The sequence below is a fragment of the Gracilinanus agilis genome, chromosome 6 (assembly GCF_016433145.1).
Source record: "Gracilinanus agilis isolate LMUSP501 chromosome 6, AgileGrace, whole genome shotgun sequence".
Classification (NCBI taxonomy): Eukaryota; Metazoa; Chordata; class Mammalia; order Didelphimorphia; family Didelphidae; genus Gracilinanus; species Gracilinanus agilis.
The window spans coordinates 74,589,353-74,603,643 of NC_058135.1; the positions used below are offsets into that span (position 1 = coordinate 74,589,353).

Consider the following 14,291-nt stretch of genomic DNA (forward strand, 5'->3'; position numbering starts at 1 on the left):
AACTCACCAATAAAAAGGAAGCAGATAGCAAAATGAATTAAAAACCATTATCCAACCATATGTTGTTTACAAGAAACACACTTGAGGCAGGTAGATATACACTGGGTAAAGGTGAGAGGGTGGAGCAGAATTTGGATTGCTCTACAACTGAGACAAAGAAGGCAGCAGTAGCAATAATGATCTTAAACAAAGCTAAAGCAAAATGAGATCTCATTAAAAGAGATAAGAAAGGTAATTACATCTTGATAAAAGGCAGTATAAATAATGACGAAATATCAATATTCTACATATATGCACCAAATGGTATAGCAGTTAGATTTCTAAAGGAGAAACTAAAGAAGCTTCAGGAGTAAATAGATAGCAAAACCATATTAGTGGGGGACCTTAACCTTCCTCTTTCAGAACTAGATAAATCAAACCAAAAAAAAAATAAGACAGAAGTAAGGGAAGTGAATAAAATTTAGAAAAATTAGAGCTAATAGATATTTGGAGAAAAATGAATAAGGCTAAAAAGGAATATACCTTCTTTTCAGCATCACATAGTACATATACAAAGATTGAATATGTACTAGGCCATAAAAATATAAGCAAATATAGGAAAGTAAAAATAATAAAAGCAATTTTTTCAGACCATAATGCAATAAAAATAAAAATCAATAAGGGCTTGTGTAAAGGCAGATTTAAAACTAATTGGAAACTAAATAATCTAATTCTTCAAAACTGGTTGGTCAAAAAGCAAATCAAAGAAACTAATACTCATTTCATTGAAGAGTATAACAATGAGTAAACAATTTATCAGAATCTATGGGATGCAGCCAAAGCAGTACTCAGGGGAAAATATATATCCCTAATTGCATATATCAACAAATTAGAGAGGGAAGAGGCCAAAGCAAATCAAAAAACTAGAAAAAGAACAAATTTAAAATCTACAAATAAACACTAAATTGGAATTCACAAAAATCAAGGCAGAAATTAATAAAATTGAAAGCAAAAGAACTATGGAACTAATAAATAAGACTAGGAGCTGGTACTATGATAAAACAAAATAGATAAAATAAAATAGACAAAAGAAAGAAGAAAAACAATTTGACAGTATCAAAGATGAAAAGGGAGATCTCACCTCTAATGAAGAAGAAATCAAGATAATTATTAAGAACTATTTTGCTCAACTATATGGCAATAAATATGACAATCTAGGTGAAATGGATGAATATTTACAAAAAATATAAATTGCCTAGATTAACAGAAGAGGAAATAGAATACTTAAACAATCCCATCTCAGAAAAAGAAATTGAACAAGTCATAAAGAACACCCTAAGAAAAAATCTCCAGGGCCAGATGGATTCATGTGAATTCTATCAAACATTTAAAGAACAACTAACCCCAATACTATACAAACTATTTGACAAAATAAGCAAAGAAGGAGTTTTACCAAATTCCCTTTATGACACAAATATATTACCGATTCAAAAGCCAGGCAGACTAAAAACAGAGAAAGAAAACCACAGACCAATCTTCTTAATGAACATAGATGCAAAAATATTAAATAGAACACTAGCAAAAAGACTCCAGCAAGTCATCACAAGGATTATTCACTATGATCAGGTGGGATTTATGCCAGGAATGCAAGGATGGTTTAATATTAGGAAAGCCATTCACATAATTGACCATATCAACAAGTAAACCAACAAAAATCACATGATTATCTCAATAGATTCAGAAATAGCCTTTGACAAAATAAAACACCCATTCCTATTGAAAACACTAGGAATTATAGTAATAGATGGGCGTTTCCTAAAAATAACAAACAGTATATATTAAAAACTATCAGCAAACATCATAGGAAATGGGGATAAATTAGAAGCCTTCCCAATAAAATCAGGAGTGAAACAAGAATGCCCATTGTCACCTCTATTATTTAACATTGTACTAGAAATGCTAGCAATAGCAATTAGAGAATAAAAAGTAATTGAAGGGGTGAAAGTAGGTAATGAGGAGACTAAACACTCACTCTTTACAGATGAAATGATGGTCTATTTAAAAAATCCTAGAGAATCAGCTAGAAAGCTGGTGGAAATAATCAACAACTTTAGCATAGTCACAGGATACAAAATAAACACACATAAATCATCATCATTTCTGTATATTTCCAACACATCTCAGTAGCAAGAGTTAGAAAGAAGAGAAATTCCCTTTAAAATCACCTTAGACAATACAAAATATTTAGGAATCTATTTACCAAAACAAGCAAATTATATTAACTCAACTACAAAATACTTTCCACACAATTAAAACTAGATCTAAATAATTGGAAAAAAAAACATTAATTGCTCAAGGGTTGGATGAGCTAACATAATAAACATGACAATCCTACCCAAATTAATTTACTTATTCAGTGTTATGCCTATCAAATTGCCAAAAATATTTTTTTACTAAATTACAAAAAAATTATGACAAAGTTCATTTGGAAGAACAAAACAATCAAGATTATCAAGGGAACTAATTTTTTAAAAAAGTGAAGGATGGCATCCTAGCAGAATTGGATCTTAAACTGTACTATAAAGCAGTGGTCCTCAAAACAATATGGTACTGGTCAAGAAACAGAAGGGAGGATCAGAGGAATGGACTTGGGGTAAATGATTTTAGCAAGATAGTATACGACAGGGGGCAGCTGGGTAGCTCAGTGGATTGAGAGTCAGGCCTAGAGACAGTAGGTCCTAGGTTCAAATTTGGCCTCAGACACTTCCCAGCTCTGTGACCCTGGGCAAGTCACTTGACCCCCATTGCCCACTCTTACCACTCTTCCACCAAGGAGCCAATACACAGAAGTTAAGGGTTTAAAAAAAAGATAGTGTATGATAAAGCCAGAGATCCCAGGTTTTGAGGGGGAAAAACTCACTATTTGAAAAAATCTGCTGGTAAAATTGGAAAATAATATGGGAGAGATTATATGTAGATCAACATCTCACACCCTACAACAAAATAAATTCAGAATAGAAGAATGACTTAAATATAAAGAGGGAGACTATAAGTAAATTAGGTGAACATAGAATAGTATACCTATTAGATCTATGGGAACAGAAAGATTTTAAGACCAAGCAAGAGATAGAGAATATTACAAAATGTAAAATGAATAATTTTGATTACATTAAATTAAAAAGGTCTTGTAGAAACAGAACCAATACAACCAAAATTAGAGTGGAAGCAACAAATTGGGGGGAAATCTTTATAACAACAACCTCTGACAAAGCTCTAATTACTCAAATTTATAAGGAGCTAAATTAATAGTACAAAAAATCAAGCCATGCCACAAATGATAAATGGGCAAGGGAAATGAATGGGCAATTTTCAAATAAAGTAATCAAAACTACCAATAAGCACATGAAAAAGTGTTCTAGATCTTTTATAATTAGAGAAATGCAAACATCACACTCACACCTAGAAGACTGGCTAATATGACAGCAAAGGAAAGTAATAACTGTTGGAGGGGATGTGGCAAAATTGGGACCCTAATGCTTTGCTGGTGGAGTTGTGAATTAACTGTAAAGGGCAAGAAGAAATGTGAAAGTAAGGTATCACAGATATTAGCTATAAGAAATTGGACCTACTAGGGGGGAAAGGGGTTAAGAATAAGAGAAATACAATAGCTGATTACAATTCCACCTCCTATATTTGATTGCCTTCTAAATGTTAAATGACAATGAATAAGAAAAAAATTAATTGTAAGAAAATTAACTAAGTTCAATTTGATTCAGTTAATATGGAAAAGTCAACTAACTAATATGTTCCAGAGATACAAAGACAGAAATAAAGGGGGAAAAACATGGTATTAGCTATCAAGGAATGTTCATTCAGAGGGTACAATCATACACTGTAAAGTAAATACAAAGTAATTGGCGCAGGGGGAAAGGGAACAATTGGAAAAGGTCTAATAAAAGAGGTGGCACTCAAGAGTCTTGGGTGGAACTAGAGATTCCAAGATACAGAAGGTGAAGCCAGAGATGAATGTTATGATGATTATCTTTAGGCCAGTTTGGCTACAACTGAGCATGCCAGGGAAACTGCTATGAAATCAATTTGAAAATATAAGTCAAATCCAGATGTAAAGGTTTATCAATGCTAAATTGAGAAAAATTTATTTTGTACTACAGACAATAGGGAACCACCTCATTTTCTTGAGCTGGGGAGAGATTTGATCGTACTTATGCTTTTGGAATATCATTCTGGAAGCAGAATGAATGATAATTTCATCTTTTTTTAAATGAACCTTTATGTTAACTATAGGCAGTGAAAATAATTATAGAGCATTTTTCTACAAAGATTCTCTCAATGTTTTGTTTAAATTGAAGGATTTTATCACTGGAAAAGTTGAGGACTTTGAAAATTTGAGATCTAAGATATTTTTGAGAGCACTGAAATGGCCGATCATGGAGTCAGAAGAGAAATGAAATAGGCTGGCAGTCTGAGAAAAGAGAGGGAGATCTAGAAATTGAGAATGTAACAAACAATACAGCAGGGTGAAGATGTGATGACAGTTATGGTTCTTAATACTGAAGTGGAATTAGAGAGCAAGTACCTAAGAATCTATGTTTATAGTCACCAAGAATGATAGCAAGAGATAAAGTTGAGCAGAAAGACTGGAGATGATGTTTGAAACCATTAAGAGTATTCTGGATATTTTCTGTCAATGATGTCAAAAATGAAGTGGTATCAACAGATTATATGGACTTCCAAAAAGATTTCTGAGAGAAGTTGAAGGAACAAAGGTGTTGAGAAACATGGGGGGACAAGAACAAGAAGCATGCCTACTTAATACTATTTCACCCGCCATAAGTCAGGAGTAGACTTCAGGAAACTTCAATGGAGAAGAAATAAAATGTTTTCAAATACAAGATGACTCATAGTATATAGTGGGAATTTTCAAATCCTACTGAACCATAGAATTTGAGAATTTGAAAGATACCGAGAGGTTATCCAGTCTAACTAGGATTCTACTAAGGGTACCTTCTACTCTCTTCTGTCATAACTCAATTAAATAGGGAAAAAACATTTAAATATTATCTTTCTGAGTATACTACTGGTGAAACTAAATTCAAGTAGTAGAAGGGAGGGAAGAGCAAATCAATGAGCTTTGAAATACATTTATATTTTAAAGTATTAACAAAACTCTCCTGACCATCAGAAATTTAATAAGTTGCCACTACTAATGTTTTGATATTTCTTACTTATTTGGGAATAGCCACATGATCTGGGTGGATACTATAAATCTTTGCTTTATCACTCATAGTGTCAGGCAGTGGAGGATTGTAAAAGGGATAAGAGAAGGCAAAATTTTAGAAGAGAAATAAAAAAGGAACATTGGGTTAACATTTTAATTAGATAAAATTGATAATAAATTACTTTCATCTATTCGTCAAGAACATGATTTTGAGTAAACAACATGAGTATCCATTTTACTAAAGGTCAGGGTTTCCAGCATAATTATGATTCTATGATGTTGATTTAGTAGGGAATGCATTTCTCTAGGCTCTATCTCCTCTCAGCCTGCATGTGATCCAATAAGAGCCAGGCTTCCTTCCCTAGCTCTTACTCATCTTCTTTGCAAAGCATCTGCCAACCTGGCTCTTCTCCTTTAAAGAACCTAAAAACCCATCTGTTCCCTCAACCTTTCCAAATTCAGTAACTACCTGCATCACCTTTACCTGCCTAAGTGCAGAACTATGGGTCCCTTAAGCAAATTGCTGACTTTTTACTAAATCCTGATCTCCCTTAATGGTGAAGAACACTTACTGTCAATAATAAGATAGCAAAGTTGTAGTCATTGGTTCTTCAGTACAATCTAGGCGCCTAAAAATGAAGAAAACATTGAAAAGGACTCAACTGGCAAAAATCATTTCAAACAAATATATACATATATTTTTTTCATTGTGAACTTGTTTTGAACTTTATAGTCATCATCAAAAATCTGTAGCATATAAACAAACAGTCAAAAAAGCTTGCTTGTTTCAAATGGTAGGGAAATATAAGCCAAGGTCGGAAAATCAAATACTTAAAACAAAAATATAAAAGAAATGTCATATGTTTGACATAAAGAATATTACTAAATATGGGGTTGCTCCTTCAATCAAAAAAAATTAGAATTCTAATCAGGTCTGAAAAAAAGTCCTAAAGTGTCAAAACAGAGGAGCTATGGGCTTCTAGAAAAGGAAACAGACTGGTGAAATTATGGAAATGGAACTGAGCACTGGCAGATAAAAGATGAAATGACAAGGAAACAAAGGTTTGACCTTCTGAACACAAAGGGTTGTTAACATGCATGACAATTGCCATCAATTTGGGACCAGCTCCCTTCCTCGCCTTATAGCTAAACCCCAAATACAGGACTTTTATATATTACAAACAATTAAACATAAGAATAATTCATTAAAAGAAAGCTAATTCATAAAAAGAAAAGTATATTAGATTATCCAGTTTTTAACTGAATAACAGATTATGAGCTTTCCAAGTTGAGGGAGTGAGGAATGAATAGGTACAATTTCCTGAATTAAAAAAAAGAAGCATTCCACTCCTCCCAAGTATTTATAAATAATTAAAAGAACATAGAAACAATAACTGATTGATCAATAAAGGGCTAGTTTTCAATAAGACATACACATTGCTTGAATTGTACAATTGTATGAAAACTCCTTACATCAGTAATAGAATCTGACTTAAGCATAAGTTAAGTCCTTGGTTAAAGGTCTCTAAAAGGCAGATACAGGTGGTTCAGTTGCCCAGTCATGTAAGGTGTGTGCAGATAGGGGGCATAACTGCTTTGCAGAATTCTTCTGTCAGTTAAGGAGGGTTTTAGAATCTTGGGAAAGGGCAGTTGGTCCTGGGAACTCGTGGAGAGAGTCAGGGTCCATCTGAGCTCCTTCTTTAGATTGAAACTTGGCCTATATTTTGCAGCTTTTCTTTTAAAATTATTAATTTAGCTAATTCCTTTGAATCTCCCTACCTTACCTTATTCCCACCTTCATTTTCCCTACCTGAATGTCTGAGAAGTTTGGAAAGGAGTGTAGATCAGAGTTAGTTCAAATCTGTGATAGTTTTTTCTTTAAATTTTTTTTTATTTTAAACCCTTAACTTCTGTGTATTGACTTATAGGTGGAAGAGTGGTAAGGGTAGGCAATGGGGGTCAAGTGACCTGCCCAGGGCCACACAGCTGGAAAGTGTCTGAGGTCAGATTTGAACCCAGGACCTCCTGTTTCTAGGCCTGGCTCTCAATCCACTGAGCTACCCAGCTGCCCCCTTCAAATCTGTGATAGTTTAGTCAAATAGGGCTTACCCTTGTTACAAATTTACCTACTGAATCATTGTATCCAGCTTTCCTACCCCTTTTGGCTACAAACCCTCTCGGGGCTGAAGTAGGCTGGTCCCTACTCAGTCTCACGTTCCTGCCTCCCTTCCCCCACCTGAAGTTTCTCCAAGCGGCTGTTAGGGCTACCTTGTATTCTCTACCCTGTCAATCTACCCTAGAAGACAATAAACCCAGTTGGTCTTTAATCAAAACCCTTTGGCTACTTCATTAGTTGATTAGTCAGAGAGGGAGGAGGAGAGAGAGGATAACATACTCTCTGGAGTTTGAGGGAGCGAGAGGTATCCATTTTGGAGGAAGTGAAACTTCGATACTTCCTTCTAGTCCCTTCCTGTGAAACTGACTAGAAGCCTCAAGTCAGTTTCAAGCCATTCTTGGCTGGCTCTAACCTGGCTCTGTAAAGTGTCTCTTTTACTTGAAGGGCTCAGTCTGTTTCCCTTCAGTGTTTTGTCTCTAACCTGGGTCCCAGTCAGTGTTTCCCTGCTGCTGTTGCCTGCCTTAGATTAACTCATCCTCTGCCTTGCAACTCTTGGTACCTCCCTGTTATATTCCCTAAACTCAGACATTCCCTTATTTCTCCTACCACGTCAACTACCAACCTTCATCACTGTGCCTTCCTCATCCACTATATTGCCTTAGGGACTCACAACCCTATCCACAGAGCCCATCCTCAATTCCAACCAGCTATTACCTACAGCCTAAGCCCTTATTATCTCCCTGCAATATTCCCTTGATTACCTCCAGCCTTGGGTCCCTTGCCTTGCCTTATTCCCTATTCCAACCAGCTAATACCCCTAGCTTCAGTCCCTTATTACAACCTAAAAATCCCCTTATTACAAAGGCTAGGTTCAAATAATGTAATAAGGTTTTACCCTATTCCCACAACTGAATAAAGTGACTCAGAATATGGAGTCGGCATGGCTCACTCACTTGCCTCAATTCCCACTACCACTTGTTGCTCTCCAAATTCCCTCAATTCCCTCAATTTTCTTTATCATGAATGGGAGCAACTGAAGCCATATTTTCAGTATGCTTGATTACTTAAAAGTAAACTAGCAACAAGTGTCATGACTACTGATCTGTTGCCCAGGATAAGCTTTTACAAATGCCTACCAGAATAGCATTTTGGGACCAGTGATATTAGACTGGGATTCTTTCATTGAAGAAAGGACTATTGAGGTTTCCTGAGAGCATGATCATGGGGGAGTCCCCTCCAAGGTGTACTACCAGTAGAAAATAACAATTGTAAATTAACTAATTGTGAAACCATTGTTCTCTCCACCACACAATAAGCTCCATGAGGACAGAATATGTATTTTATCTAAACAATAAATGTTTCCTAATAGGTGTAATTGTATTCTGCACATAGTGATCATTTAATAATACTTGTTAAATACAAGTGTATAGTAACTTCAAAATATAGTGGACTTTGAGAGGAAGATAATAAAGTATTGGATAAAATAAAGGTGACTTTTAGAAGTAAATAATACTTTAGATATGGAATCACTGAGGTCACATACAATTAAAATTCATTTTCTAAACTCCAAGATCTTATGTCTTGTTAGACATAAAGACTGAAACTATTGTTATGATCATTGAAGGACTTGATGGAAATTATGTAATTTGTTAGGAAGAGTAAAGCAAATAACCCTAGATGGTAGAGAAGCTTTAAACTTTCCTTTGGTATAAACAGGAAGTCAGATAATTCAACTAAACTTCCTGTAGAATCCCCTCAACCAATCACAATATATGGTTCTTCAGGAAGACTAGCCTCCTTGTATCAATTGATAGTTAACTGATGTTAACTAAATTAATATTATTATTAGAATATCAATGATGATCTCATCTGACTCATCTGACTTAATATTGATGATGGTACTTAATCTCAACCTCAGAGAGTAAAGCTGTATCCCACTCTATCCCTTCAAATTCCCTAAAACTCCTTTGAAGCTCTCTTGTTGCCAGGCCAACCAACAAAGGTCAGTAACTGGTTTGAGCTTTATGAACAAAGATTTTACTTGAAGCAGTCGAACAACAAGGGGAACTGAGAGAAGGGAAGAGGGTTTTAGGAATCCCTAAATGAAGTCTAAGCTTAACTCAAAGTATATAATCTTAATAGCTTCAGAATGTTGATAGCTGAGCTGGACCAGAGAGGCTCACTGGCCTTATTTAACATGCTTTGGTGGGCACTGCTTGCTATAGACAAAATATATTGCAGCTTGATTGAAGATATTTAGATGGATAAATCTTTTATAATAATTTGATGGATGCTGATAATTGACCCTAAAATTCAGTAGTAATCCTGTAACTTTCAGGTATGCTGGTTGATACTTGGCTAAACCAATACATTTTGGAGAGAAAGGTTTGACCCCAACCACCCTGGATCCCCAGCTTCAAAATGAGTCCCTTTGTCCAGTCTCTCCCTCCCTTTTATAGAGCACAGGCCAACTGACAATTGGTTTCATGCCCTAGCATGGCATCAGGAATCTCCCAAGATTCCAAGTGTCCAACTGAAAACCCTTCCCAAAGGCATGGCTTCTCGCAAATCCTTACACTATGATTTCATTTATCATTGAGGAAATCTCAAGTGAGAAAATTCCCTCTGAGAAGGCAGAATGGTATTCCCTTTGCAACTAAGAGTCTTAAAGAGCTGCACTAGGTATTGAGAGACTAAGCGACTAAATGTGGAGTTGGAAGGGTTTTCAGAAACCTTCTACTTCAAATCATACCTGAAAAAGAATCCCTATAAGCATAGCTAAAGTGAATGACCATTCAGATTCTTCTAGAAGATCTCTAATGAAGCTGACCACCACTCCAGGACTTTAGCTTCACCTTTGAACAGCTGTCAACACTAATTTTTGGGAAGTGTTATTTGCTTGTTTGTTTCCCCCCTGACATCAAGCCTAAATATACTTTGCAATTTTTACTCACCAGTGTGTTTGTCTATGCCCTTTGTGATCAAATAGAAAAGTATAATGCTATTTCTACATGTCTTTTCTTCAAATATTTGAAAACATCTATTATTTCCCTCCCCCACAGCCCTTATTCATCTCTATCCCCTCCTCTTAAGACCTGGTTTTCCCTCACAAATTAGACAATTAGATTCATAATTCATTGTAGCTAAAAGCATTTTTACATTTCTGTATAATGTCCATTTATGACAAGTCTCATTTTTACTATAACTAACTTTTAAAATGACTCATCAAAGTTAATAAATTTCATTAAGGAGAATATCTTCATATGCATGAGGCTGTTAAGACTGTAAACCCCAATAAATCATTGTTTACAACATATAATCTCAGTAATTTCAAATAGATTTTACTAAATTTATGCTTCCATTCTCTTTGATCTTTTGAATATTTTAATTTGCATACCCATTAGTACTTGTATTACTCAAAGATCAACATTTTTATAATTGTTCAAGGATCACATCTTGGTTGTTCAAGAAATTTTGATGTTCATATTACTTTAAAGGATTTTTGTTCTTGAACAGGTTAGTTTCTAAAGCTAAATTGATCAAACTAATCTAGTATGTGAGTTTGTAGAATCACCCATGACTCCTGGGTTCTATAATCATCAGTGATGATGTTGATGAGGTCACTTCCTACTTGTCAAACAGAACTTGGACCCATGAGCTCTGGACCTCTTGAACTCATGAGATGGTTACCAATGCTAGAAAAATAAATAAGAACTCATCTCAAGACCACAATTAGGTATGGGAAAGAAGCTCAAAGCAAAAGAATAACAAAAGTAAATAGCCAAGGGGACCCATGAAGGAGGAAATAGTGATCACTTCTTCCTTGCTATAGGAAATCTAAAGGAAAATTGTTGAAGTTCTGAGCCATATAATCTGGAAAAAAAAGTAGTAGAAGAAGTTGTCTTTCCCTTTAAAATCTACTGTGTTTAAGGCTCTTCTTGCCAGTCAGAAACACCGCTATCCCTGATGCTCTAGGAGAGCAACTAGATACCTCCAATTGGATACCCTTTATCAAGGAGTCCAACAAGAAGAGGCAAGGATCTGAGTTTATGCCCATTCATCAATGAAATGGCCACTCTTTCTTTGCTTTATATTATCAAAGGTACTTTAAATATACAAGGTTTAATAATTATAATTCCTAGCAAAGAAAGAAGACACTAATCACCTCACAATATTAAGTGACTAAAAGATGCCCCAAAAGATCTTAAAATTTAATTAGGGAAAAAATATATGCATATATCTAACATACATATATATATATATATATATATATATATATATATATATATATATACACATAGACAAACTGACTCAGGGATGTTGATAAGCAAGATATCAGTAAAGATGACTGTTGTTTCTCCCTGCAGAATCCATGTGATGATAAACGACACAGGGACATCTGGTCCAGAGACAAAACCTGTGACCATTTGCCAAAATTTCTTGTGATTGGACCTCAGAAAACAGGTGAGAAAGGTGACTTGTACATTTTTCACAGTCTGAGCTATTTGCCATGGATATAATTATATGGTTTATGGGGCCTTTAGGAAACATTTATATTTCTCTTCAAGTTCTTGGCTAGATAGTAATTGCATTTTTGTTTGTGTTCCCTGTAGCTCCCCACCCTGTTCTGTTTTGTTTTGAATACTAAATGTCCACAGAATCATAAGGAATACCTATTTATAATTTTGTCGAATGAATGAATGAATGAATGAATGAACAAATGGATGAGGGAATGAGTGTTGACTTATGACACAGCGCCAAACATTAGTTACCCAAACTTTTCAAAAAAATGGGTTTTCATCAATTTCCATTTCATTAACACCTGAATCCAAATGCCTTCATAATTTATTGGCAGTCTATTATGTGTACATCAAAGACTTTCCCTGTGATTTTTTTTAATGATTTGCTAACTTATTCGTATTTTGTTCATGGTCCTCAGTAGTAACTTTCTTTTGGAGTGGGCACAGCTGGAAAGTTGGCAAGCCACTCCCTCCTTTGAAAGTCCTTTCTTTAAAGACTTCCATTTACAATCTGTGCAGTTAGCAGAATATGAACGATCATGATGCAGGATGGTTTGCTTTGTTGTTGTTTGTTGTTGGAAGAGAGCAAAACATGAAATATCCACTTCTAGCCATTATACTGCTCTAAGAAATCTGACAGCTGTCTCTAGAGGTCATCATGAATTCAGACAGAGGAGTAACTAAAGGAGTGTTTTGCAAACAATATGCCATTTTGGAAATTCATTATTTCATCGTGTTTACCTCTGAACTCTAGACCTTGGAACAATGTAAAAATGGGACAGGGGCCTATGGATATGAACCCAAATTAAATAAATCCCTGAGACCCTAAGTTTCCAAAACCTTTTTCTTACTTTATAGACTCCTCCAGTTCAATCGAGCAGTTTGAAAACAATATTTGTTGAAAATATACAAATACTACACTAAGTTGTCATTTGTTATTTTTCCAAAATTTATAATCATTTATTTCCTGGAAATGGTTGAAGTATTCCTTGAAATATATAAAAATAAATATGAATTTTGGAAAACCAAGACAGGGGAAAACATTTCAGAAAATTATGGGAGAATGGATGATAGTACATTGAAACATGTCCCCATGGGATTTAAAAGAAGTCATTTTTTTTAATCTTCTGTATTATGTTTCACTTTCTTTTTACAAAAATTGTATATTATTACTGAAACCTGAAGGACATCTACAAAGGCTATAAGCCATTTAGAAAAGAATTCCTTTATGTCTTATAGTCTGACTAAACTAGACTTACTCATTTACTAGACTGACTGACTAAGAATTACCATTCAGAATGTCCACATGAGGCATGACAAAATAATTCACACTATTATTTTAGAAAACAGAAGAAAACTTGACTGAAAATAGCACTGGAAAGAGAATTGTACTGGGGATCAGAATAGCTTAGTCATTGATTGGCAGGGTGAATTCAGGCATGTCATTTAACTTTTTTGACTCCAATTTTCCTCTGCTGTAAAATGAGAGGATAGTAGACTTCTCCTAATCAAGAAGAATAAACTGTAGACTGAGAAGGATAGAACAGAAATAGTTAGCATCAGTAAAGAACCAAAATAAGTAAAGAGATTAAAAGTGGAAACTAAGATGCCAATGAGCACTTATGTTAAAAGATACAGATGAACTGTATTCAAGGGCTTTCAATGTTTGGAATTATTCAGTTATTGTCAGTGATCAATGAAAAATCATGAAAAATGGGAAAACTGAGAAAGAACCAGAGATGGGCCAATTTTGACTAATTTCATCTTTTAAAAAGAGTTGATCTGACTTCCGGTTAAGATGGCGGCAGAGTAAGGAGCAGCTGCTCGATCTCTCCTGACCGAACCACACAGGACCCCTCAAGGGGAAATAAAAACGAGTCCAGAGGAACGAAGGAACCCCACAACAGGGTGCAGCATTGAAGGTACGCAGAATCGGGGCATTTCCACACTTTAAAGGGGTGAAACAGTTCACACTAAAACGCGAGAGGAAGAAGCCCCTCCCCCACCCCCCACACCGCACAAGCAGGTAAACAGGACTGGGGCAACCAGATAATCACTGGCAGCCCCTGAGCCCGTACCTGTGCACTGCAAGACAAGGGACCCCAGGTGGCTGGGACTCTCCCTGAGCGCCCACGTGGGTGAAGGTACCGCCTCCGGCTGGGACAAAGGCCCCTAAAACACGGCCTTTCCCAAGCACTGAAGGCATCTCCTCAGGTGTGAATAAAGATCTCCAGCCCACGGACTTTCACTACCTTCTGCGGGGGTGAAAGCAGGGCCCTAAGAGCATCAGCGCAGGCAAAGGCAGTGCCCTAGGCTTGGATAACGATCTCCAGCCCAGGCTTGGACCTCCAGTGAGGACCCCATGCAGACCTGAGCGTGGCTGTGGAAGCAGCCCCAAAGACTGCTGAAGGAACCTCGGGCAGAGGGGCAGACCGGG

General features: G+C 35.9%; 1 protein-coding gene across 1 annotated transcript in view; it reads left to right on the top strand.

The window, feature by feature from the left end:
- Positions 1–14,291, top strand: part of LOC123251912 (bifunctional heparan sulfate N-deacetylase/N-sulfotransferase 4) — a 349,513-nt gene that overhangs the window by 291,713 nt on the left and 43,509 nt on the right. Inside the window, exon 7 of the mRNA XM_044681239.1 lies at positions 11,702–11,798. Coding sequence (XP_044537174.1) covers positions 11,702–11,798 — 97 coding nt within the window. The remainder of the gene's footprint in view (positions 1–11,701; positions 11,799–14,291) is intronic.